Source organism: Arvicanthis niloticus, chromosome 22 (genome assembly GCF_011762505.2).
Source record: "Arvicanthis niloticus isolate mArvNil1 chromosome 22, mArvNil1.pat.X, whole genome shotgun sequence".
Classification (NCBI taxonomy): domain Eukaryota; kingdom Metazoa; phylum Chordata; class Mammalia; order Rodentia; family Muridae; genus Arvicanthis; species Arvicanthis niloticus.
This window is the reverse complement of record NC_133429.1, coordinates 3,763,685-3,789,847: the sequence shown is the minus strand read 5'-3', so window position 1 is coordinate 3,789,847 and position 26,163 is coordinate 3,763,685. Positions and strand designations below refer to the sequence as shown.

Below are 26,163 nucleotides of genomic sequence, written 5' to 3'. Positions count from 1 at the left end.
ATAATTTAAGAGGGAAGCTCAAAGATGATTTATTAGAATTTAAAAGAAAAACAACAGGGCAGGCAAGCTGCCAGGAAGGAGGAAGAAGAGGAAGAGAGGTGGCCATGACTTTTGAGTTAGTCTGGGATGTTTGGAAATGGAGACCAGCAACCAGACGTAAGGTAGATAAGCAGCTATGTGGCACCAAATGAGGAACTTCAGAGAAAGAGTGAAGTTGCCAACAGTGTCAGAGAAAGTGTGTGCAAGTACTGGCCAGTATCTAAAAAGAAAGGAAAAGAGATTTTTAAAAAAAGAAAACAAAAAAAAGAAGAAGAAGAAAACTATCTTTTTCTGAGCAATTTGGAAAATCAGAAAGGCTTAGCAGAGCCACATGGAAACAAAGATGCCAAGATTAACATAAGGGGGGCATGAGATGGCTGGCTCAGTGATAAAAGTACCTGGTGTCAAGCCTGAAGAACTGAGTTTAATCCCCAGGTCTTACATGCTGGAAAGTGACAACCAAGTTGTCCTCTGACCTCCACACGTGTACCTTGCACAAAATAAATACAGTGTAATAAAAAAATTGAATGCTTAACATATAAAATAAGTCACTTTGTAGAGGGAAATGGGCATGGTGGACTGTGTGCAATTCCAGCCTCAGAGGGCCAAGGCAGGGGAGAGCAGAGCAAACTCACTGAGGAGACCAACTGTGTTGATGAGTGCTGGGTTTGACTGAGAGAACCTGCCTCGATGAGTAAAGAAATATGGAGGATGATTCTGGACCTCAACTGTGTACCACATGAATGTGCACCCACATTCATGTGGTACACAGGTATAGAAAACTTATGAAAAATATAGAAAGTATTTATGATCCCTAGACCTGAGCAAAAGAATGCAGGTTCACTAGTTCCAAGGAAGCAGAACTGAATGTAAGATTTTAGGCCTTCTCTGCCCCAAGATACGTTCTGCATTCCAGGAGGGGTACATTATCTCTGAGTCAGAGGATACTTGCTGGATTAACAATTAGGATAGGAAGAGAGGAGCTGATTAACATTCCTCAGACTTCAGGGAAGAGAACCCACTTGTGGGTTCGGATGGCCCAAAGCAGGAAGACACATTCCTGACCACAAAGAAAGATGTAAGTCATCTGGGTGGTCCCAGGAACTGGCTGACCACAAGATAAATGGTTGGGCAAGGTTACATCCTTACAAAAGATAAGTGTATAAGATGTTTTCCGCATGACCCTGACTAAATTTGGGTTGGGACTTTTTAAGACTTTCTACTGTTTTTATGTTATGTTTATTTGTCTATCCCCTCATCCCCCTTGGTTTGTGGTTCTTCCCTATATAAGCCCTCCACTCCCAGCTGACGGGGTCAATTCCTCTGCTCCTGTGTGGGTTATGAATTGACCATCAGTTGACTGATCCCGAAATATACCTCTTGCTGTTGCATCAAGAATGATGTCTTGTGAGTTGTTGGGTGGCCGCAAATTCCTGAGGCTTGAGGGAGGTCCTCCCTTCATGGGGTGTGTGTGTGTGTGTGTCTTACATTTTGGTGCATTGCCCGAGAAATTGCGACCACCCTAATCTCCAAGAACCTACTTGGAGGTAAGATTTCACCTACGGTTTTCCGTCTGGTTGCTGTGTGGTCGTCTGTCTGAATTGTTTGGTTTCTGAAAAGTGCACTTTCATTTTGAACTGGCAGTTGTTTCTGTTTCGGGGGAGACAGTGAACCGTTTTGTTTGTTTGTTTGTTTTTTGTTTCGGGAGGAGACAAACGGGTGACCGGCAGACGTGCTGTGGGGTCACTGGCCGCTGTGCCCTGGGAGACATCTCTGGAAGACAGGGACCCCAAGGACACTTGGGAAGTTCCCATCTGGGTGCCTAGGAGGAAGTGGAATCCCTCCCGGCTGGCACTCGAGATTGAGATGGGTTTTTGTTAATCTCCTTGTGTGTTAATGATGGGGCAGAGAGAAAAGGTCAGGAACAGTCACTGCTGCCCTGTGCTCTCGTGGCAGTGTGTCTGTATTTGGTTTGTGTTGTTCATTGCTGGCGTGTTAGAAATCGGTTAGACTTGGTCCAGCATAGGCTGGCCAAATTGTCTGAATCTGTTAAATTAGGTCCAATGAAGACTGGCCATGTTGTCTGGTTATTAGAGTCTTCCTTGGGAGGCAGAGGCATGAGGATTTCTGACAGTCTTTCTATGTTCTGATGTGTATGTTTCTATGTGTAACTGGGTCTCTGCACCTGTGACAGGGGTGAAAACTGAATCACCTGGTTTATGTGCCGCCTGTGACAGGGGTGAGCTGTCTGTGTTGTTTTTCTCTGTTTTCTTGGTGAACTGTGTGTTGGTTGTCATTCTATATGTTCTTGGACTTTGACTGATGTTATTTGGACTGAATCTACTGTGTTAAACATCTTGAGTTAAAAAGAGGTAACATGGCCACCGGCAGAGAAGGAGATAGAGCTGCCAGTACAAGAGAGCTGCTACAGAGCAGAGAGGCAGGCGGGTCCTTTGGTGAGGGGGACCGCGGTTCGGGTTCGGGCAGCCCACCCACCGCACATAGGGTGTTCTCCAGGTAGCACTGCATGAAGGGGGCCCTCACCCAGCCTGCACCCGGTGAGTGGGCGACAGCTTGCGGCTCCCCTAACACAGCGCCCTTGAACCACCCGGCCATGGAAGTTGGCCGCCAAGAGAAGAAAGCTCTGTTCCTCTGCTGTCAGCAGAGGCTGTGGAGGGGGTAGTGAGTGACAGCTGCCTAGTTTGGCATGCGTGGCTGTGCTGGGGACCTCGGGGGTCACTGCTGTAGCAACTTGGTGGCTTCCCACCTGCCACCTGTGAAGATAGGTAGGGCCCAGGTGATTAAGAACCTGGCAGAGGAGAAAGACATCTTCCCTGAACCATGGCAGCTGGACAAAACAGTCCTGGCAAGATTATTCACCTGAGAGTTATAGTTATATATTTTTTATTTAAAAAATAGTGAGTGAGTAGCACTGAGACAGGTCACATGACTCCAGCTTAGACACTCTGAACCAACAAAACTGCTTGCAGGCAGGTCAGGCAGGTCGCCTGTTGTAAAAAGTTGCAGGCTGTCTTGAGTCAGAGAGCCAAAAGAATAGGCCTCTGTTTTGGTACAGATACAAATTTATAGTAAGAAGTAAGTTAGTTACTCTCTGCTTAGGGTAACCACCCATAAAGACCTTTGTACAGGTGATTAAAGCAATAGATAGGCCAGGATCTCTCGGGCACCCAGACCAAGTGCCCAATATAGTCACCTAGATAAATCTAGTGGAGGAATACCGTCCCCCCCCCCCCGATAAAGTCTTTCTTCCCCAAGACCCTTGTAGGTTCTGGTCTTCAGGACTAAAGAGCAAGAGAAGATACAGGAAAAAGAATGTTACCTCAGACATGGGGACAGCATCAATTGATCAGGCCGTGGTCAACAGCGGGTTACTTCTGACCAGATGTGACTGAGACCTTCATGTGGCAGAAGGTAAGGGACACCTGAAAGCCCATGCCAGATTCCATTGGCAGATCTTGACAGAGCTACATGAGACCCCACTTAATTTTGACCAAGGCACATGAGGTTAAGCAGCGATCAGGTGAGTTGCCCACAGCCTTTCTAGACTAGCTCACAGAGACATTCTGTCACTGTACACAAGGCTTCAGAGGCTAGAGAGACTACAAGATAAGTCATTAAAAGATTTAGTGTAAGTTGCCGAGAAAGTCTACCATATTGAGGAGAAAGGAAAAGAAAAAAGATAAAAGAGAGGTGAAGAAAAAGAAAGGTGACAGGAAAGGAATTTACAGAAAAGCTTGGCTATAGTAGTTAAGAAAAAGCAGAGAAGAGAGACTCCAATCAAAGGGAGATAAAAAAAAACTCCTTGAAAAACACCAGTGTGAACATTGCAAGTGAAGGAGCCAGCTGCAGGGCCCAAGACTGCCCTAACAAATAGAAGTCAGGGTCAGGAAATCCCAGCCCTTGAGAAAAACACTCCAAAATGTTGAAGATATTAGCTCTGTGTGAGGACAGTGATTGAGGTAGATAGGACTTGGACCCACCCAATTCTTCATGGGCACAGGAAGTCAACACTTGGTCCTCCTCCAAGCCAATGGACCAAAATGTATTCATGGACTACCTGAAAAATGCAGAGAGCAGCCTTGGAACTTGGGGCTGACAAGAAAATCAACATCTACATGGACAGCAGGTATGCCTTTGCCACAGCCCATGTCCACAGGGCTATATACCAAGAGAGAGGACTGCTCACATCAGAAGAAATCTTAGATCTCTTAGATGCCCCGATGAAGCCAGAAACTGTGAGTATTCTTTGCCCAGGACACCAGAAGGGAGGAGACTCAGTGGCCTGAGGCAATAACCAGACAGATCAAGTGGCTTGATACAGGAGCCTGTCCAGGATATGGGCCTAAGAGATGGCCTCACTTAAAACACAGAGGAAAAGAAGGAGCTCAGATTGCTAGCCATCCTGCCAACTACTATCTAGAGAAAAAGAGGCACTGGTGCACACAGGAAGGGAGAACTATACTCCCCAGAGAACAACTTACTAGGATAAATGCACAGATGGACTCTTGAGATATGAGTGCAACCAAACAGTCAAGAGATTTAAAACGTATAATGGACCTCAGGTTTTGGGCCAGAGAAATAATAAGACAGTGTAAGGTATACCAGCAAGCAAAGGCTTATGAGACTTAGAGTAAATAAGAAAATACCTAGGTGAAAAAAAAGCCTAGAGTAGAGATCTTTCCGAGGTTTCAAGTGTCTGAGGTAATTAGATCAGATAACAGTCTTACTTAATTTTGTTTCTAGGGTAAGTCAGGAATTGTCAGAGTTATTTGAGACTAATTAGAAGTTCCATTGTTCGTACTGTCTCCAGAGCTCACAGCAGGTAGAGAGAATAAATAGAACCCTAAAAGAGACCTTAACTTAATTGCCCTCGGAAAGTGGCGCTGGCTGGGGGTGTCCCTCATCCTGTCCCTGTTCCAAACCCGGAATGCTCTTCTTGTGTGAGAAGTGACTTTTCAGGCTACTAAGAGGCTGTTCCTGGTGCTGTTGACCATCCGACCTCCATTGAAGCAGATGGAGTAACTGCCTGACCTCACCAGCACCTGTGCCTGATGCCAACTGGAGAACCAGAAACCTAAACAACCCCCTCAAGCTTAAGATCACCTGCTATTCTACAAGGCCAAAGAGCAGCAGGCCTTGACTCCTGAGATATCCCCACCCTAGAGGCACAGGGGTAGTGTGGCCTTAGAGGGTGGGGCTTAGGGTGCTTATACCCAAAGTTAAATGACAGCTTGTGATTCCAAGATTGAAATTGCCCACAAAAGAATCAGAAAGAATCTGAATCTAGAGTTATATAGGTTTGTTCCTTTTACAATTTCACTTTATTATATATGTAAATGTATGTATATGTAGACAACTGTGTGCCACAAGATATATGTAGAAGTCAGAGGACAACTTTAGAAGTGTGTTTGAAGAAAATAGAAACTTTTTGAGACCCCTAGCCAATAGAATAGAGCCCGAGGACCCCTGCTAACAGACACTTAGTGCCCGAGATTGATAAATGGTGGGCTTGCAGTTCAGGATTAACCCTTTATGTATCTACTTCTGTCTTTGATGAGGCCAAAGATTATTATATACTCATACAGCTGGTCCCACGGGTTTATTATCACCCAGCTGATAGCCTTGAAAATGAGTTCGAGATGCACCCAAGTTGCTTCCGCAGAGAGCCCATCTCCTTGTCCTTGGCTGTCAGACTTAGGGTGGCTGCAGGTGTGAGAACAGGCACTGTGGTGCTAGTACAGACCCCTCGTTATTTCCATGAATTTTTTGTGGTTCTTCCCTATAAAAGCCCTCCACTCCCAGCCGACGGGGTCAATTCCTCTGCTCCTGTGTGGGTTATGAATTGACCATCAGTTGACTGATCCTAAAATATACCTCTTGCTGTTGCATCAAGAACAGTGTCTTGTGAGTTACTGGGTGGCCACGAATTCCTGAGGCTTGAGGGAGGTCCTCCCTTCATGTGGGGGGATGTCTTACAGTAACACACACACACACACACACACACACACACACACACACACACACAGAGAGAGAGAGAGAGAGAGAGAGAGAGAGAGAGAGAGAGAAAGGAAAATGGAGACAGACTGGAAGCCTTTACTTACCTTGGTTTTTAACAAACAGAACATTCTTTTTTCCCTCATATTTTTTTTATTGGACATTTTATTTACATTTCAGATGTTATCCCCCTTAACCCATTTTCTCCACCCCCCTACCCAGGAACCCCTTATCCCATTCCCCCTCCTCCTGATTCCATGAGGATGTGCCTCCACCCACCCCTCAACTCCCACCTCCCCACCTTCTAATTCCCTCAAACTCGGCATCCAGCCTTCACGGGACCAAGGACCTCCTCTCCCACCTATGCCCGACAATGCCATCCTCCCCTACATATACAGCTGGAGCCATGGGTCCCTCCCTATATGCTCCCAGGCTGGTGGTTTAGACCCTGGGAGCTCTGGTTGGTTGATATTGTTGCTCTCCTCATGGGGCCAGCAAACCCTTTCAGCTCCTTCTCTCTAACTCCTCCATTGGGAACCCTTGATCAGATCAATGAGTAGCTGTGAGCATCTGCTTCTGAATATGTCAGACTCTGGCAGACCTCTAAGGAGACAGCTATATCAGGCTTCTGTCAGCATGCACTTCCTAACATCCACATCAGCGTCTACCTTTGTTGACTGCACATGGGATGGATACCCAGGTGGAGCAGTCTCCAGACGGCCCCTCCTTCAGTTTCTGTCCCACACTTTGTCTCTATATTTGCTCCCATGAGTCTTTGTTACTCCTTCTAAGAAGGACCAAAGCACCCACACTTGGTCTTCCTTCTTCATGAGCTTCATGTGGTCTGTGAGTTGACTCCTGGGTATTGCTAGCTCAAACAGAACATTCTTGAGAAAAGCCTATGGAAAACAAACTGGAGAGGCAGGGGCTATGCATGGCTATCTTTCTTTGGGCAGATCCTTCGAGGGCTCTTTCCTCAGCTCTCTGTCCCACTTCCACCTTTGGGGGTGTTTTTCCTTTTTAATAATTTGCCTCTATCTCTATTTACAAGTCCCTGGCATGGTTATTTTGCCCCAGGACACAAAAGCCTGGGACTCTATGCTAGCTGAGGTCAGCCTCATGACTCAGCACTCCTAAGCATGCTTGCCTTACTGGGACTCTATGCTATCTGAGCTCAGCCTCATGACTCAGCACTCCTAAGCATGCTTGCCTGACACGGCTTCCTCACTGTTTCTCTGACCTCCACGACTAACTTAAAAGACATAACTCCTTCATCTCCTCTGCCAGGATTTTCAGCTTGCCTCTACTGTTGTTTTTCTCTCAAACTCTTAATAAAAATGTCTTTGGGCTTCTTTCTGAGTCAATTTTTAATTCATTTTATTAATGAGACTAAGGACCCCCAAGAGGAAACCAAGTAACAAGTCCATCTGGCAGCCACTTCTTGAGGGTTAAATGAATTAAAAGGAGACATGTTCTGGGAAAGGCTATGTGCTGACATAGAGTAACTAGTTCATTCTGTCTGTCTGTCACTCTGTTTCTTGATCTCTGTCTGTCTCTCTGTTTCTTGGTCTCTGTCTCTTTGTCTGTCTTTCTGTTTCTCTATCCCTCTCCCTCCCTCTCGCTCCCCCACTCGTGTGTGTGTGTGTGTGTGTGTGTGTGTGTGTGTGTGTGTTACTGGAGATAAAATCCAGGACCTTTTAAATAAGAAGTAAGGGCTTTGCCACTAACTACATCACCAGCCCAAATACTATTTTTTTATTGGCCCTGGAAATGTAATTGAACCTGGAAACCCCTTTCAGGAAATATATGGTTGATCCTTTTAATTAAGGGCTCTCACTGATAGGGCTGGGAGGAGTGGCTCCCTGTACTGCTCCTAGAAAGAATGGGGTAAAGACACAGAAAGGAGAAGGTTGATGTGGAGAAAGATGGAATAACCCAAAACAACTCTTCTTCGTTTTTATTTATTCACTTTACATCCAGGCTGAAACCCTGTCCCCACTCCCACCCCCAGAAGTTCCTCTCTCTCTCCTTCTCGGAGAAGGGGACGCTCCCCTTGGGTACCAGCCCACCCTGGGACATGAAGTCATTGTAGGACTAAGCATGGCCTCTCCCACTGAGTCCCAACTAAGCAGCCCAGCTAGGGGAATGGCAGGCAAGAGTCAGAGACAGCCCCTGCTCCAATTGTTAGGGGACCCACAAGAATACCAAGCTGCACATCTGCTATAAATGGGTAGGGAGCCTAGGTCCAGCCCCTGCCTTCTCCCAAAACAACTCTTATGGAATGGTAGGGAAGAGCCTGATTTGTTTGATTCAAGAGGAAACTGGAGGCATGCTCACAGCCAGCAAGTATAAATAATTCATATTGGCTAAAAATAGTTCAGTAGGTTTTTGTGGGTGGGGGAGGTAAATTGTACACATGCCTGTGCTAGGCAAATGTTCTATCACGGAACTTAAACAGAAACCATGGTTGCGGAGAAAGCCTCACAGAGATCTTCCTGCCTCTGCCTTCGGAATGGTGGGATTAAAAGCACATACATCACACCAGCTTACATGGTTAAACATCAATTGCTGAGCCTAGGCTCTAGCAAATAGCTCAAAACCCTTGGTTACACAGATAACCCTGATTAAAAGCCAGTCAAAGAAAAAAGACATAAATTGGAGAAAAGGATTTGTACGGAAGATCGGAGTGAATAAAATGTTCCCAGATGCTGGACATCTGGAAGATGGCCGAACCGGGCTGGCACCAAACATTAGGGATTCCTCTAAACATCATGCAAAGTCACACAGTGGTCCAGGAAGGGGAGGGGCTTGCATATGTTGAGGTCCAGAATAGCGCAATTCTGGGGAGCTGGGGTAAGGGTGTGTCACAGTCCACACCCGAGGAACGTGCAGCGGGATGGTTCTCTCGGGTGTGGAAGGCGCGGTGTAGTGTTAAGCCAATTAGAGGCGAGGGAGAGAAGCGACCAATAATAAACGGCTTTTACGGGTAGCTTTTTCAGCGAGACTCTAGTTTGGCGCACGCGCATCACGCTGGACTACGGGGCGCTGCAGAGCCAAGTGGGCAAAAGGGACTCCACCGCACACTATCGAGTCACGTGACCCTGAAGCGGCCGAGTTCTACTGCAGTCAGGGACCTACCCAATAGGCAAAAGTCTTAGGGCCTTGTTTGGGGGTGGGCGGAAGGGAGTTCTACGTAGTGGAGTTGAAGGAGCATCCTATCGCAATGTGACCTCGGCCGGAGGCCAAAGGTCAGGAGTCCGGTTGGGGGGCGTGCCCTATGCTGCGCGATCCGGTGGGGGCGTGGCTTACGACTCAATGACGTAAGCGCGAGGCGGGCTCTCCACTGAGGCCCAGTCCTGCGTTAAGGAGGGTGGGTTCCGCACGGGCTTTCTAACAAATAGGTAAGTAGGGACTTCAACCTTGTTTTGATGCTACTGCAATCGCCTTGACCTGCTGTGGCCTACTTTTAGATTGAAGTTGGTGACGTCAGGGGGCGGACTTAGCCTCACTGGGGCGTGGCTTTCAGGCCAGCCTAGAGGCATCTGTGGGCGTGGCCTGACAGGTCGGGGGGTGTGGCCCAGGTCCTAAGGACGATCCTGCTTCCGGATTAGATATAGTGCCTAGGTTCTGGCTCTGCTTTCTTTCTTAGGTTCCCCTCATGGAAACTTCTGCGGCCGCTGCATCTGCCGGGGGATTCTTCCCCTCGTTCCTGCTCCTGGCGTTTGGGACACTGGTGGCTGCCGTGCTGGGCGCCGCTCACAGATTGGGGCTCTTCTATCAGCTGATGCACAAGGTGCTTAGGGCAGGAGGGCTAGGGGAAGGAGGGGACAAAAGGTGCTTCTCCAGGTCATCCACTGTGCAGGTGTGGAAAGCGAGTTCCGACTAGTCTAGAAGTGGCTGGTTGGGAGATTCTTTACAGAGCTCTGTCTCTTTGCCAAACTGTATATGGGCCTGAACTTTGTAACTAGTACGAGATAATGGGGAAATTGTCGTTGTTTGGACAGCACACACTCTCCGCCTGATTCCATACCCAGGGGCCTGAGTCATTTTAACAGAGCTGTTTAAACGTAGTGAGATTGGTGGGCTGAAAGTAGGCAGGGGAAGGAATGGGCTCTAATAGTAAGCTCTTCCTGAGGAGAGGCTTTCTTGGCATATCTGGTACCACCTTCACCAAAGTAGGTGCTATAATTTCTGTCCTTGTGCCCACAAGAAGCAAATGATCCACAGGAAAGTTTGGTATTTGCTCTAGATGGCAGGTTTGGAAAAAGCTGATCCCACAAGTCATACTCTAAACCACTTGTTCTATTCTGAGAAACTCTTGCCCTTACCCAATCCCTTCTCTTCTAGTCAGGGACAGTGTCACTGACCTTGAGGTACATGGGGATTGTGAAGCTCCTGAGGCTTGAATGCTCAGGGCAGTCTGTGCCAGGAGTCACTTCCGTGCTGGGCATATGGCGGCTGGCAGCATGTCAGCTGGACGTGTGCCTCACCAGCAGAGGGAGAGGGAGGTAATAGGCTGAATGGCACTCCAGGTGCCAGGCCCTGCAGGGGAACTAGGAAGCAGTCACAAGTCTAAGCCAGGGGCCTAATGCCTCTTGCCAGGCTCTCCTGGATTCTGTAGAGTTAACCTCCATCTCCTTTCTTCCTGACTGGCCCAGTATCTCTAGAGCAGGCAGTATAATCTCCAGAGCCACTTAAGAACATAGGCTCTATCTCAGTCTGCTACTTGGTAGGCTGGGGAAAGATGGTCACAAGTTCAAGCCCTCCCTAAGCTACACAAGGAGTTCAAAGCCATCCTGGGAAGCCTAGTGAGACCTTGTCTCAAAAGTACAAGGAAAGCTGATGATGTAGTTCAGTGGTAGAGTGCCTAACACTCTGTGCCTAGGGTTCAATCCCCAGTACAGTTTCAAAAAGAACATGGCTTCTGTTGGACTCTATCACTTGGGCAAGTCTTGGTGCTTTTAGCTGTAGGACAAAGAGAACAGTAAGATTTGCTAAGTTAGTGTACCTTTCTCTGAATTGGGTTTAAAGTGGTGTGTCTCTAACCAACATCTAAGTTCCTCAATCCTCTTACTCCTACATGTTCTTGTACCTGCTCCTGGGCTGGCCTCTGACTGTCTGGTTCCTCATCTCCTCTGGCCCAGGTGGACAAGACAAGTGTCCGGCATGGTGGAGAGAGTGTGGCAGCCGTGCTCAGAGCCCACAGTGTACGCTTTGTCTTCACCCTGGTTGGTGGGCACATTTCCCCACTGCTGGTGGCCTGTGAGAAGCTGGGCATCCGAGTGGTAGACACACGCCACGAGGTCACTGCTGTCTTTGCTGCTGATGCTGTGGCCCGCCTGACTGGTAAGGGCTAGGGGCTGGCAGTGACAGTGACAGAGACATGGGCCTCTGTGAATGAGAGGCGGGGGTGGGGGGTGGGGGTGAGGGTGTGGGAGATGGGACAGTGGTTGTCATCAGTTCTGTCTTCCAGGGACAGTGGGCGTGGCCGCAGTGACAGCTGGTCCTGGCCTCACCAACACCGTGACTGCAGTGAAGAATGCACAAGTGGCACAGTCCCCAGTTCTGCTTCTGGGTGGTGCTGCCAGCACCCTGCTGCAGGTGCCTAGTCCTTAAGGGTGGGCAGGGTCCCCAAGAAGGCTTCTCGAGCTTATCTGATAACTGTCCCACGCCTTCTCTGCCAGAAACGGGGCGCACTTCAGGCCATTGATCAGATGTCTCTGTTCAGGCCACTCTGCAAGTTCTGTGCTTCTGTGCGAAGGGTACGGGACATTGTGCCTACCCTGAGGACTGCAATAGCTGTTGCCCAGTCAGGCACCCCAGGTAGGTGGAGGAGGGAGCCGGACCGGAATAAAGCGGTGGAGTTTGGGAGTTGCTGCAGCAGGTGCCATAGGCTGTATCTCCCTATCCCTGCAGGTCCAGTGTTTGTGGAGCTGCCTCTTGATGTACTATATCCTTACTTCATGGTTGAGAAGGAGATGATACCAGCCAAGCCACCCACAGGCCTCATGGGTCGAGTGATTGTCTGGTGAGTCCTCCTATCCCCTCTATAGCCTTCTTCCACCTTTTGCCTTTTTTCTGGTCTTCTCCCTAAATGCACAACTCCTCCTTTGACTCATTCTTTGAGTACACGTGGACTTGGAGGAGCCAGCTATAGGGAAAGCATTTCTTGTAAAAGCAATTCATGTACAAAGGTCCTGAGGCAAGAGGGAACTTGGTAGGTCTGGCAAATTGAGGCATGGCCCGTGTGAGCAGAAAGAAGAGCCGGGCAGGCATAGAGCTTCAGAGGTTTTCTTCTCTTCCTTTCTTCTCTTCCTCCATCTCTGCCACCTCCTCATTCCTGATTATCTCTAGCTTCTCCCTTTGTCTTTATCCTGCCCCTCCCCTCTCAGATATTTAGTGGGCCAGATCTATGTGCTAGATAGCAGAATCGCATGGGGTGACGTCAGTGGACAAGATATTCAGGTTCCTATGATCTGCTGTACAAGGACTGCTTTGAGTGCAGACCAAGCAAAGCGATTTTATTTTGTAGCCTTGCCCAAACAATTCTGGCCCAACTCTGTGTAGCCCAGGCTGTTCTGGAGCTTGACACTTCTCCTCTTTCAGCCTTTCCAATGTTGGGATCATAGACAGGTGCCCTAGGTCTGTCTTTAGTCTTGTTCTTAAGACTCCCTGACCTCTTGGTCATTCTGTCCTCTTCTCTCCATGTCCTTTCTCTCACTTGGAAGATTGGCTCTTTCCTTGCCAATCTTACGGGTTTTATGAAAGAGGAGTTAGCTTTGTACCTATGCTGGCTCGCTGTTAGTGTGAGTCATCTTGTCTCCGCATCTCTGGTGCTGGATTGTCTCTCCCTTTTAAACCAAGTCCCCATGGCTGCCTTTATTCTTGGCCTCATGTTAACTTCCTATAGCCCTGACTCTAACAGACAAAGCAGGCTTTGGCTCTGAGCTCTGACTGCTTCCTGGGTCTGTCTTTAGTGAGATTGCATGTTCCTTAAGGGCAAGGCCTGGGCAGGATTTCTTTTTGTGTCACAGGGCCTTAGAAACTCAAGGCCTGAGGCCTAGTGAGTAGGGAGACAGAAGGCACTGCAAGAACTGACTGGGTAACATTAATAACTCCCACAGACCGCATTTTGCAAAGTGTTTCCCTCTTGCAGTGGTGCTGGAGATGGAAGCTGAGGCTTCATATACACTAGGCAAGGGCTTTTCCACTGAGCCACACTGTGACCAGACCACAATGTGTCTTATCACCTAAGAGGGTAGATATGGGAACTATCCCATTTTACAGAGGAGGAAGCTCAGAATGGTGAAGAAACTGGCCCAAAGTCACACAGCTGGGGTGCTGTAGGGCCAGGGTCTAACAAACAGCCCTAGTTTCTGTGCTGGCATTCTTTGCTTGTGTTATGTGGTTTTGGGAACTGTGTCAAATTAGTTAGGATGGCCACCTGGAGTGTTAGAGTTGGAGACTTGGTCATTTAGTGTCCCTGTATCATGGTTTATCGCCCCTGATTCCTTTCCTGGCCCTTTGCTTTTCTTAGCCTTCAGAATCCTCTAGTAACCATGGTAACTGGTTCCTCCCTGTTCTCACAGGTACTTACAGAACTGCCTGGCCAACCTCTTTGTTGGGGCTTGGGAGCCTCGCCCCGAGGGACCTCTGCCCTTGGATATTCCCCAGGCGTCTCCCCAGCAGGTGACTTTAACTCTTCTTCCTGGCGGATGACTCCCATTCAACAAGGTGTTGCAGATCTTCTCTTTGGGCCGGCACTGAGACCTCTATCTTGTGGGCTGGTGGCAACCCCAAGATGGGCCTTTGAAATTTTCTAAAATGTATGTGTGTGTGTGTCCCACTGCTTGCATGTAGAGGTCAGAGTACAACCTTGTGGAGTCCGTTCTGGGTTCTTGGGATTCACCTGAGGTTTTTCCAGGCAAGTGCTATTGCCTGCCAGCTGTCTTGCCAGCCTGTGGAATGGCTCTTTGGTCTCTACTTATCACTCCAGGTTCAACGCTGTGTGGAGATCCTGAGCCGGGCTAAGAGGCCTCTGCTGGTGCTGGGGAGCCAGGCTCTGCTGCCCCCAACCCCTGCCAACAAGCTTAGGTGAGGAGCCCCCACCCTATCTTAAGATCGTGGTCTTGCTCTCTGGTGTTCTAGTGGTCCTGGCCATACTGACATCTGTTCTGCCTGGACCCCCTTCCCTGCCAGGGCTGCTGTGGAGGCCCTGGGTGTCCCCTGCTTCCTTGGGGGGATGTCTCGGGGGCTGCTGGGCCGCAACCACCCTCTCCACATCCGGCAGAACCGCAGCGCTGCTCTGAAGAAAGCAGATGTTGTTGTCCTGGCAGGTGGGCTCAGCCTCCTCTCCTCCCTTCATCTGGCCCTGACATTGCCCATCCTCAGCCGTAGCACCCTTCCTTCGCGATCACTTGTACGTCTTCTTCTGCGTCCACCCCTGGCCTTCTAAAGGCCATATAAACAAACCTGAATATTGCAAGCCAGCAGACTCACCCCAGACTGCAGCTTTGTGCTGTGACCTGGCTTCCCTGAGAGGATGCACACCCTGTGGGCACTTGCTGTGTTTTACACACCTTTTACACACTTGTATCCCATCAAGTACAGAATAGCTTTTGCTGTGTACAGCTCTGCACTGCTTAATGACAGAATGCATTCTGGGGATGTGTCCCTAAGTGATTTTCTTGTGTGGATTTTGAGTGTGCATACACAAGCCAGTGGGTGGCTGGGACACTGCTGGGCCCCTGCACAAGACCACAGTCTTGAACAGTATGAACTGTTACTGACTGAGATGTTGATACGCTATACGGGACTATGATGGTATCCCGTATTCAGTGGTTATGGCAAGTTCATGACTGCTCACGTCTTACCAGTAGGTTATGTAACAATGCTCTGTTTGGCTGGGCGCATATATGACCCAGGGGATGGTGGGAGGCGGGTATTAGGTATGTCTCATTGGGAAACTGAGTCTTCACCTGTGCTCATCACACTACCCCTCAAGGTCCATGTGTCCCCTGTCCCCCAGCGCCACTCCCAGCAGACCAGCCTGGTTGGGTAACATGCTACTGTTTTTGCTTTCTTCTTTGTGGTTTTGAGGCTAGCACCTAGAACCCAGGGTCTTACACGTGATAAACAAGTATCATGTACTACCGAGCTACACAGCTACACACACCCAACCTTCATGGCCTCTTGAGTTGTTGTCTCGGGATGGCACATCATTGCTTTTACCATGCTTGATCAGAGCCATTCAAGAAGAGCCTGTCCAGAATTAAGAGCTGTAAGTCACGCTGGCTCGATGGCCTAGTGGGTGAAAGTGCTTGTTGCCAAATCTGATGACCTGAGTTTGATCCCTGGAACTTACATAGTGGGAGGAGAGGGTTGCAAGTTGTCTTCTGTCTTAGTGGATGAACCCCGCTCCCCCCAGTAAGTGTAAACAGCTGTAAAGTCCCTGCAAGTGGCACAGATACAGGGACAGTACAGGATGGGGACCGGCGTACATTCGGTGTGCCACAGTGAATTGGAAGTGAGGTAGTGCCCACTGCCACCCTGCTGCTACCTCAGGTGCTGTGTGTGATTTCCGCCTGTCTTATGGTCGTGTCCTCAACCGCAAGAGCAGCGTTATCATCGTCAACCGGAACCGGGATGATATGTTGCTCAACTCGGACATCTTCTGGAAGCCTCAGGAGGCTGTGCAGGGTGAGCATACCCCAAGGGTCCCTACCATGTGCATGGTGTCTTCTTCACCTTGCCTCTGCTGCAGCTAGCTTGAATTGAATGTCAGGTCTGGAGCATGCACCACGAGACACTTGGGTAACCTGAGTCACGTTTGCCTGCAGACAGGTGGGTGCTTCTGAAGGAGCAGAGGGAGGTTTGGGGTTTTGCTAGTGACGACTCCTGAATGCTGTCTGTCTCTTTCCTGTGGACCATGGTCTTTGGGCCTCTCTGTTATTCTTACCCTCCTGGATTTTGCCCCCTTTTTATGCTGGACACTGTTCTAAGGACCTGCACTCTCTTGTAGCATAGGCAGCAGGGTCCTTTTGACTTAGCTGGTGAGGTGGTGCCACCTTGTGTGTTTAGGAAGGTTCCTCCTAGAAGTTGGTGGGCAGTAGGCTGAAGTTGGCAGGCTGAGGCAGGGAGGGAGGGGCTGTTAGAAGGATCTGGACAATCTGGGGATGCTGCTGCCTGCCTGTGATTCCAGCTACTTGGTGGGTGGGAGGTGGGGGTTCTCTTCCACCTCAGAGGCCAGATGATTGTCTGTTTGAAGTGTGTTGGTATAACTGAACTTAGCAAGGAGGCCTATCTCAGAATAAAATACACATGTTTGTTTCAAAATAGGGTCTCACTGTGTAGCTCTGGCTGTCTTGGAGCTCACTATGTAGACAAGCTTGGCCTTGAACTCGCAAAGATCTGCCTCCTAAGTGTAGAGATTAAAAGAATGTACCACCACACCTGGTGATGGTGATGCACATTTATAATCCCAATATGGAAGCAGGAGAAACACTGAGAACTTGAGCCAAACCGTGGTTGAACATTGAGTTTAGGCTATCCTAGGCTATAGTATGATATCCTGCCTAAAAAAAAAATGCCCAAGGGGAGGTAGGGGTTTGCTAAGTTTGGTGGCACAAACCTTTTTAATCCTAACACCAAGGAGGCTGAGGCAGGGAAATTTCTGAGTTCAGGGCCAGGTTGTTATACATACAGAGTTCCAGGCCAGCCAGCCAGCACTGCATAGTAAGTAAGATCCTGCTTTAAAAAACAAAGCAAAACAAAATAAACAAGTAAATAAAAAACATAACCGAAAAGGGGCTGACAAGATGTTAAGAAGGTAAAGGCACTTGATTGTCAACCCGATGACCTGAAATTGAGCTCCAGAACCCACGCTCTCAGTGTTGCTCACTCACTCCCAATATACACACACAGTAAGCAAGCAAATAAGTGAAATACAGTTGTTTTTTTTTTTTTTTTTTTTTTTTTTTTTTTTTTTTTTTTTTGGTGCTGGAGTGTTTACCTGGGATGCCCCAGACCCTGGGTTTGGTCCCTAGTACTGCAAATTTAACAGATTGGGGAGGGAGCAGGACAGAAATTACATGACCTGGTATGGGGACAGACAGGGTGAGAAACACATCTCTGAATGGATGTCTGCTGCTTTCTCAATGGGGATGGGAGAAAGAAAGCTGTCAGCCATTTAGTGCTTGCTGTGAGTTCTTATGTGCTTGGGCTTGCAAGATTTCCTTGGTGGGTGACATATTTTGAAGCCAGAATCGATGAGACTTGGTGTCACTGAGGTGTGAGGAGCAGGGAGGTAATGAGGCGCGCTTGGGTTTTCAAATTCCCTGTACCTCATTTCCCAGGCCTTGCCTTCCATCTTGCCAGGACCCCTTCATGGGTTCTCAGAGACTTTTTGAGGGTCTTCACCTGCTTTGTCCTAAGAAAACTTCTGGCCCACTCTCCTGCCTTCCTTTCAGATGCTGCTCTTGGCTCTGGTGCTGGAAGGGCAGGGGGAAGCTGCCACCCTGAGGCTGGTTCTACAGCTACGCTTTCTTCCTTTCCTAGGGGATGTGGGCTCCTTCATAATCAAACTGGTGGAAGGCCTTCGGGGCCAGATGTGGTCCTCAGATTGGGCTGAGGAGCTTCGGAAAGCTGACCAGCAGAAGGAGCAGACTTATCGGTCAGTCTGGGTCGAGTGGACACGGCAAGAGTAAGGAGGGGAAGGGGCTGATACCAACCAGCCCTACTGACTTCTGCTGTCCTTTTGCAGGGATAAGGCTTTAATGCCTGTATTTCAGCACCTAAACCCAGTATGGGTGTTACAGCAGGTGGAGGAAACCCTGCCTGACAACGCACTTCTTGTGGTTGACGGTGGGGACTTTGTGGCCACTGCTGCCTACTTAGTACAGCCCAGAGGGCCCCTGCGCTGGCTCGATCCTGGTAAGGAAAGGCCCACACCCGGGGCAGCTTGCACTTTATGTACCCTTCACAGCAATTTGATCTTATCTTTCTAGGGGCCTTTGGGACTCTGGGAGTTGGTGCAGGTTTTGCACTTGGGGCCAAGCTGTGTCAGCCGGAGGCCGAGGTGAGGCATTGGATGTGGGAGACTCGCTGCTTTCTGGGCTGTGAACTACCCTAACAGCCCTGGGTCGGCTCCCTCCTCTGCTCCTTCCAGGTTTGGTGCCTGTTTGGGGATGGAGCCTTTGGCTACAGCCTCATTGAGTTTGACACGTTCGTCAGACATAAGGTGACTGTGCTGTCCTAAGGGAAGCTTACACCCAGGGTTCTGGGATATGTCATACAGGGGGGGCTGGGGTTGGGGGTTTTCCTCAGTGAGCCACAGCCCCTGTCTTGTTGCTGGTCAAACTTTTGAACTGAAAGCTGCCGTCTGGCCTCTTTTTTTTTTTTTTCCTACAGGTACCAGTGATAGCCTTGGTAGGGAACGATGCAGGTTGGACCCAGATTTCTCGGGAGCAGGTGCCCAGGTTGGGCAGTGATGTGGCCTGTAGTCTGGCTTACACTGGTGAGGGGTCATGGTGTTTTGGGTCCAGCTGGGCTTCTGTTACTTTTCTGGATGGACCCTCTGCTATTTCCTGACATATTTTCTTTTAGATTATCACAAGGCAGCCATGGGCCTAGGGGCCCAGGGATTGATACTCTCCCGAGACAATGAGGATCAAGTGGTCAAGGTACTTCGTGATGGCCAGCAGCTGTGCCAGGAGGGTCATGCAGTCGTGGTCAACATCCTGATTGGGAGGACAGATTTCAGAGATGGCTCCATTTCTGTGTAGGGATCATACAGGGTTAGCGTGCTTGCCTCTTCGTACCTGGAGTTTTCATCCTTGCCTGCTCTAAGCTTGTCTCACAAGGTCTAACCCTTTGAGTGGGGAGTGGAGAAACCAAAGAGCAGAGGCGCCTTGGCACCCCGGGCAGTTCTTTGCACAGGCCCAGCTCTTCCCTCTCTCTCTTATAAAATTAATAAATCTTTTGGCTATATGAATCCAAGGATTCAGTCGCAGAACCTGTGTATACTGGTTTATTTATTGTCCACAAAGATGGTAGTAGTGGAAAGTGGGAGGCAGGAAGGGGCCCTAACTCTCCCATTCGATCATTGGGGATTTTGGGGTGCCAGGGAATAGAAAATCCAATCCCACTCTATGGTCCCTGAAAGAGTTCCACATGCCCACTCCTCACAGGCCAGTGCACACAAGTCCTCACACACAGACACACACATGCATGGAGGCAATAAATATTTTCCGTACCAAAGATCCCCCAGCCTGATAACTCAGGTGGGTCCCTCCAAAAGGGGAGGGATTAAGTGCTCGGTTTTTCAAGGGTGGGAAAGGGCTGCTGGGGAAAGGAAAAGTCAGACTCTGTCTCCATTTGCTGGTTGGAGATTCATCTTAGAGTTTTTTCTAGAAGAGCGGGTTGGGGGTAATCAGCTGTTTTTCTCTAAGCTCCAGGCTGCCCTTTCACGGATAGAGGCCAAGCCTGGTGCTGGTTCCCTTTAAGCAGAACCCCATGATTGTCTTTAGACACTTCAAGGGAGGGAGAGACAGAGTGTAGTGCTCAATGCTAATACTGGTTTGGTTGGCAGCAGCAAGAGGGTTGACTAGGGATGTCTTAACACCCCAGGGTGATGCTCACAGTAATTGGTGTTCCCCTGCAAAGGGGAGGCAAGAGAGGCCAGCCTAGCAAGCAGAACTGTCTCCGGCAGCAAGAAAAGCCCTGGTGCTAAGGAGAGGGGCCATGGCATCAGTGTCAAGAAAATGCCAAGAGCCTGGTTTTTGCAGCTAGGGCCCAAACAATGGCACTAGGAATTGGGAATGATTTTTAGCATGAAAGGCTGGTCCCTTGGCAACTCCCTAGTAACCAGGCGCTCAGTCTGAGCAACTCTGGTCAGGTCCTTTTAGGTGGTCAGGGCCTTAGTAACTTGGAACCCAGTAATCAGAACCTGGTCCTTAGCAACCAGGAAACAATTCCTTAGTAACCAGAGTCCATCCCCTGCTTTGAGGGGTCAGAGGCACACGTTGATCTGCTTGGAAAGTTCTCTCTCCAGATCCAGGATGAGGGCATCAAAGTCTTTGAGATTCAGGTGTGGGTTAAAGGGTGCATCAAAGACATCTTCGAAGTCGGTAGTGCTCCTCGGCTCTCCAGTCTCATCATCGTCTTCCTCACTGTCGCTGCCTGTCACGTGGTCATAGTCAGGCCCAGACAGAAAGTCCCGCCCACGCGGCAGCAAATCTCCTCCGCACACACTCCAGTCGCCTGCATAGCGATTGCTTGGGGGGCTTTCGGGGCCTCCGCGGCCCCGAGGCCGAGTCACCACTTCTGGGCCCGCCAGCGGCAAGTGCAGTGATGGCTGTCGTTTGGGCCGCAAATATGGGGCGATGTCTGGGGTCTCTGAGGGCCGGCGGGTATCTGCAGGGGTTCACAAGGAGGTCTGTAAATTGTGATGCAAAGGAGTGGCATTCTAGATCCCTGATTGGCCTTTCGAGAGGCGAGCTTACAAATTTAACCCACCCAAAAGGTGTGGCCCTGAGGTTCCAGCCCTTGGTAGTAGGGAAGCATAAATGTAAGAGAGCCTGACTGGGATGGGCGGTGTTCACCTGGCCAAGACTGTAACAGGTAGTGCAGGACTTCAATGTGGCGCTTGAAGTCCACAGCGCTGGTGACTCCTGGGCCAGAGCTACGGAGCCGGGGCCGAGAGGGTGTTTGTCTCGCTGGCAGCAGCACCGGCCCGAAGCACACCGCCAAGTTCTGCGGGGTCATGCGATTGTGTGTGTGGAAGGAGGAGACAAGTCGCAGGTGGTCCAGAAGAAGCGTCAGTGTGGCCTGTGGAGAGGGTTGCCAGGGTGGGCACAAGGCGGGCAAACCTGAACCTTGTGGCACTTGTAGGATAGTCAGGGGTGGGCACTTGTAGGATAGTCAGGGGTGGCTTATAGTGGAGAAACTTGAGTTCAGGTTGTCATAGCCATAGGGGAGGTGTTAGTATTAGGAACGTATTTTGCGAAGTTGAGATTAAGGCCAAGGGCAATTTAGCTTTGCAATGGAACGGTTTGAACTCCAACACGCGCTGTGTTAGGCAATTTCAAGGACTTTCCTAAGGTCTTCCAGCCAGCATTTTTGTTTGTGTTAGGTTGGCAGATCTGTTTGCTCAGTTTGCAAGCCAACCCAGCCTGGCTTGGAGGTGGCTATGTGGCTCAGGCTGGCCTCCAACTCGAAATCCTCGTGCCTTTGACTCTCAGTGCTAGGAGTAGAGGCATGTGACTCCATGCCTGAGTAGAGTGCATTTGAACAAATCTTGGCTGTTTGACCTGGGGCAAGTCACTAAACTGAGCCTTGATATTTTAACCCAGGAATTGACAGATGAGTATCAAGTACTTTGTTGGCATGTGATGATCATGGATGATGACTACATCTCAGGCACCCTTAAAGCAGTACACTGGTATCAGCTGTGTCCCAAAGTTCCTAGCACGGCCAACTCACCCTCTCCACATCTGGCAGGCAGCTGAGGAGCCCTCTGGTGCCCTCAGGACCCAGGGAAGCCCTGCTTGGGTGTCCTTGGGCCATGGCCTCTAGCACCACCTGGTAGAGGGGCTGGGTGATGAGCGGAGTAGGCAGCTCCCGAAGGTAATCCTTGAGGATGCCTGTGGACAGAGGGGTCCTCTCTGGTTAAGGCACCTTGGCTTCTGAAGCCAGAGGATTCATTGGGACTGGCAGTGGTAGTGAGAAGAGGGTAGGTATTAGAAATAAAAATAAGATCAGACAGGAGAGAGGAGGTTCACTGGGGCCTCCAGACCAGCCTGGAGGTGACAGTTCAGGCAACGGAGAGATGTACTGACCTGTGATGACATTGATATCAGGGTACACATCTTCAGAGAGGCACACAGCTGCACTGTCCTGCTCAAAGGCATCTCGAAGCTCTTTCTTCACTGCTGCCGAACCACACAGACGGTACAGCCCCACTACCTGGGGATAAAGGCGGAGAAAGAGCACCTTCCTGGGGGGCTGTAGACAGCAAGGTCTGGATGTTTGGACAAGGGTGACTGTGGATGGTGTGCCCTGGGAGGGTAGGGCCACTCACACACATCTTCACTGGCTGCCTTCTCAGGGACCCCTGAGCCAGGCCTAGGAGTTCAGCGCTCTGAGGCCAAGGCAGGAGGGTCACCTAGGCTATATTGTAATATACACTGTAGTTGTGTATGTTCAAGGCAAGCCTGGGCAACTTGGTGAAACTCTGTCTCAAGAAATAAAATGAAGGCTATGAGGCCCTATGCTCAATCCGCAAAACCAGGAACAACAACAACAACAAAAAAACCCAAGACACATAACCTAGCTTTCTAAACCCCTCAGGTTGGACCGCCTGTCTAGAGTCGCTTTCATGTGACTTCACAGTTCATATCTTCCAGGAAGCCTTCTCCGACTAACCCAAGCAAGTCAGGAAGTCGGGACCTGCTTTAAGCTGTCCTGGACACCCCCCCACCCTTCAGGGTTTTGTTTGTTTGTTTGTTTTTAGACAGGTGCCACCATGCTAGGTTACCTCCTTTCTTAATTCCCCCTGTCAGCTAGTTTTGACATTTATGAAAGTCAATCATCTTTCTCACTCCAAAAGGATGAGCTCTGTGAGGGCTGAGATCTTGTAATAAAATGGGCAGATGCTGTAGGGGAGTGTTGGTTGGTGAAGGGGTACCTATGTCTAAGGTAGCAGGAGTGGGGGCAGCTGCTCACCCGCAGCCCTCGGCATTCGATCTGGCCCACACACTTTTGGATGATGAGAGGCACCTGGCCTGGGGACTGCTCACGTTCTACCAGAAGCTGCAGAGGGAGCCCGAAAACACGGGGCTCCACTGTGGCAGGGGCTTCTTGCTGTTCCGACAATGTTAGCTTGGCGTAAAGAAGTCCCTGGGGTTCCAGTCGAACGGCCAGTTGTTGTGCTTGGCATCCTAAAGATGCAAAGAGGACTGAGCCAGTTTTGTCCTAAGGGTTTTTGTGTCCTGACTCCCCTCATCTAGGACATCCCCTTACTCCCTCACTTGTGAAACCCAGTCGCCCTGGGCACCATAGAAGAAGAGACCCTTAGCTGGGTCTTTGTGTCTTGCTCTTCCTTCCAGGAAGTCCCATGTCTTACCTCGAAAGACGGTTGGCAGTAGCACAGTGCCCTGGGCACAGGGCCGGTGCCGCCTCACACCAGGGTCCCAAGCAAGTACCAAGGCCCGCAGTAGCCGAGCGGCCTCCAGCTCCAGGTGGAAGGTGTGGTCCAGCTTCAGGAAGTCTGGTCCGCCTCGAAGTGGCCCGGTGCGGGCCCGAGCTACGCCATCCACTTGGAGAAGGCAGCAGAGATCTCGAGGAGTGGACCCCGGAGTTGGTCGCAGACCCCCTAGCCCATACAGGTGCAGGCTGAGACGCCCCCAAAGCGCGGCTGGAGGAGCCCGGGCTGATGGGCCCACTTCATAGGGACGGAAGGCAGTGGGTGATGGTGGTCCCCCAGGACGCTCCGGCGAATCACCATCGCTGAGATACCCACCCCTTGGGCTCCTAGTCCCTCCAGCCACTGATGCCTGGCCAGGCGTCCCCACACTGCTGTCCAGGTGGTAGCGGCTGATGACAGAGCCTTCTGGAGCGGTCCTCTCTCGTTCCCGGCCAGTGCGAGTACTTCTTAGGCTCAGGCGGCGGCGCAGCTCGGGCAGCTTTTTCATCTTCATTGAGAGGCGCCTGGCAGGGCCTGGGGACTTGGTACGGGAGGTTTTGGTAGGGGGGCTGGTAGGGGCTGCACCTGTAGGGAGAGCAAACTTCAGAGTCCAAGGCCTGGGCTTGGAGTATGAATCTTATGGTCCCTGGGGGGCTGGGTATAATAAGGCTTGGGCACACCTGGAGTCTGGTGTGTGAGGCTTGTACATGCTTGCAGACGGGAATGTGAATATAACAGTTCGTGCCTACCTTGTATGATTGGGCCTTCTGGCTCAGAGGAAGCTAGCTGTAATCCCAAGGGCTCAGGTGCTGGTGGTCTGGGGTCTTCTTCAGGGATGGGGTTGTACCAAATCTCACCAGCAGGCTCCCCACTACTAGGTGTTCTAGGCCCCAAAGATATCTCCTCTGGTGGTTTAGCCCCTCCTAGCACCCATCGGCGGCTGCTGGGCTCCAGACTTTGCAGGTAGGCCCCCCCGAGCGGGGCTCCGAGGTGCCTCGGGGCTGGGTGGTCCCTCTGCTCCAGCCTGAGAGGCTTCAAGGACGTGAGGTTCAGGTTCTGGGGGGTTGGGCTCTGAGCGTTGGGCTGGGCGTCCTGGTGGGGAATGAAGATGGTTAAGACCTAACTTTCAAGTCCCCAGGGGTCCAGGGCAGCAGTCCAGCTAACTGGCTTCAGCCCTCACTTCACATAACCAATCGACAAGGAAGCTCATTGCTGGCCTGGAGCCCCCTGGAACCAGCTATTTTGTTTGGTCCTAGCGACTAGCTAGCTAATACCTTTGCAGTCCTAGTTTGGAGGTCCCCTGCCCCAGCCTCTAGAATTCCAAAAGGGACTGTGAACCACCCTCAAGAGTCCAGGTTCCTTGGAACCTCAGGTCATTCTGGCTCTGTCTCCCTTCTTCTAAACATTTCATTAATCTTAAAATTTTATGCCTGTCCCTTCTCGTTGAGTGGCCTTGAACAAGCCATTTTCCTGATGCTCCATGTCTTGTTTATGAGGAGATTCAATATCGTCACATCCACCCCCCCCCCCCTTCCAGGCTTGAGGGAGCTCAGTGTGAGAAGCAGTTTTAGACAACAGGATTTGTAGCCCTGCTCAAGGCCCCAGTAGATGCTGCTGGATTGAAGGCAGGTCAGGAAACGTGACCAGGAGTGCTGGTTTCTTTTTCATTCAGCCCCTTCTCCCATTTCCCAAATTCTGCCCCCAAGTCCTCTTGGATCTTGCCCCTCAGCCCAGGCCAGATCTCTACAGTTAGTGCCCCATTACCCCCGCCCCCTTATCTTGGCTCTATTCTCTCCCTGACATCATGGTTGATTTCCTGTGTGTGTTTATGTGTGGGCACCCGGATCCCTTCTCTTGCCCCGGGGACCCTTGGGACTCCCTGGGAAAGGCCCGAGAGGAAGGATCCCGCAGGCCTCGGTGTGCTGGACTCCTCCTTTAACGGGTTATTTCTAGGCCGCCTACCCATATAGCTTTCATTTCTTTAAGGTCCCGTCTTGCTGCCTGCGGCCCCCCAGATTTAAGCATCTCCTATTTCCACCTTCTAGCCCTCTGTTTCAGGTCTCTGTCATCAGTAGCATAGTCCAGAGGACTGTTAAAAGTCAGTTCACAGGCTCGGGACAAATCACCCAACAACCACGTGCCTCAGTTTCCCTGTCTTAATAAAGAGGACGGTTTCTTGGCTGTCTACAGTAGTTGCAACTGCAGTCTCTGGCGCGATGACGGTACGGAGGTGGGGAAAAGATATAACCCCGCACGACCTCTGTTGGGTACAGGAGTGTGTCCCAGATCTCTCATCCTGGGCTCAGAAGACAGAAGCTTCTGGTGTGTGCCCACCACTCAGACAGGCCATGTCTATGCCGCACAGCTGTTACCCGCCTCCCCCCCAACCCCCGCCCCCGCTCCGCCACTCTCTGGGCGCCCCGTCGAGGCCCCATTTCCTGTCAGGGACGAGGCCCCCCTGCCTGGCCTTGCAAGGATCCCAGGGGCTGGCATCTCAGACCAGCTGCACATAACGGTCCGTGGCCCCCGCCTTACAAAGATCCGGTCCATATTCCTCTCTGGCATCAGGGCTCGGTCCTGGCTCACCCAATAGGTCCCGCTGCGTACCCTACGGGGGATCTGGGGATCTGAGGCTGAGCGGGGCTCCCATCTCTTCCTTTCCGAGAGCCCCCCCGCACTCACCGCGGTCCTTGGCGTCTGACTTTTTCCTGGGAAGTTTCTCCCGACCCCGCAGGCGGGAGAAGGTCTTTCTGAGCAGCGGCTCGGCCATGCTTGGGCCGCGGCCCCGCCGAGTGCGCGCCCCGGGGCTGCGGCCGCCCGCCCCGCCCGGCCGGGCCTGCCCGCCCCCCGGCCCGCGCCAGCAGGAAGCGCATTCCGGGAATGCTTGGCCTTAACTTTTTTTTTTTTTTCTTTTCCCTTCCCGCGGC

General features: G+C 50.7%; 2 protein-coding genes across 3 annotated transcripts; one reads left to right on the top strand and one right to left on the bottom strand.

Annotated features, from left to right (window-relative positions):
• Window positions 1–9,166: 9,166 nt before the first annotated feature.
• On the top strand, window positions 9,167–19,066 carry Hacl2 (2-hydroxyacyl-CoA lyase 2). Of its 2 annotated transcripts, none has more exons than XM_076919629.1 (16): window positions 9,167–9,302; window positions 9,704–9,847; window positions 11,199–11,400; window positions 11,528–11,655; window positions 11,739–11,877; window positions 11,971–12,082; window positions 13,644–13,743; window positions 14,051–14,148; window positions 14,254–14,390; window positions 15,619–15,753; window positions 17,611–17,725; window positions 17,816–17,985; window positions 18,060–18,130; window positions 18,221–18,292; window positions 18,463–18,568; window positions 18,658–19,066. In XM_076919629.1, exons 2-16 carry the CDS (start codon window positions 9,713–9,715, stop codon window positions 18,834–18,836), a joined length of 1,899 nt encoding a protein of 632 aa, XP_076775744.1. In that variant the 5' UTR covers window positions 9,167–9,302; window positions 9,704–9,712; the 3' UTR covers window positions 18,837–19,066. The 2 variants fall into 2 exon arrangements, with proteins under 2 accessions (XP_076775744.1, XP_076775743.1); XM_076919628.1 differs by lacking the exon at window positions 9,167–9,302 and adding an exon at window positions 9,319–9,455.
• Window positions 19,066–26,067, bottom strand: Syde1 (synapse defective Rho GTPase activating protein 1). The gene is given in 9 exon segments (XM_076919627.1): window positions 19,066–20,466; window positions 20,655–20,880; window positions 21,535–21,695; window positions 21,891–22,017; window positions 22,777–22,991; window positions 23,177–23,821; window positions 23,986–24,208; window positions 24,210–24,328; window positions 25,919–26,067. Coding segments are annotated over 9 exon segments (2,208 nt in total). The 5' UTR covers window positions 26,007–26,067; the 3' UTR covers window positions 19,066–20,062.
• Window positions 26,068–26,163: the final 96 nt, after the last annotated feature.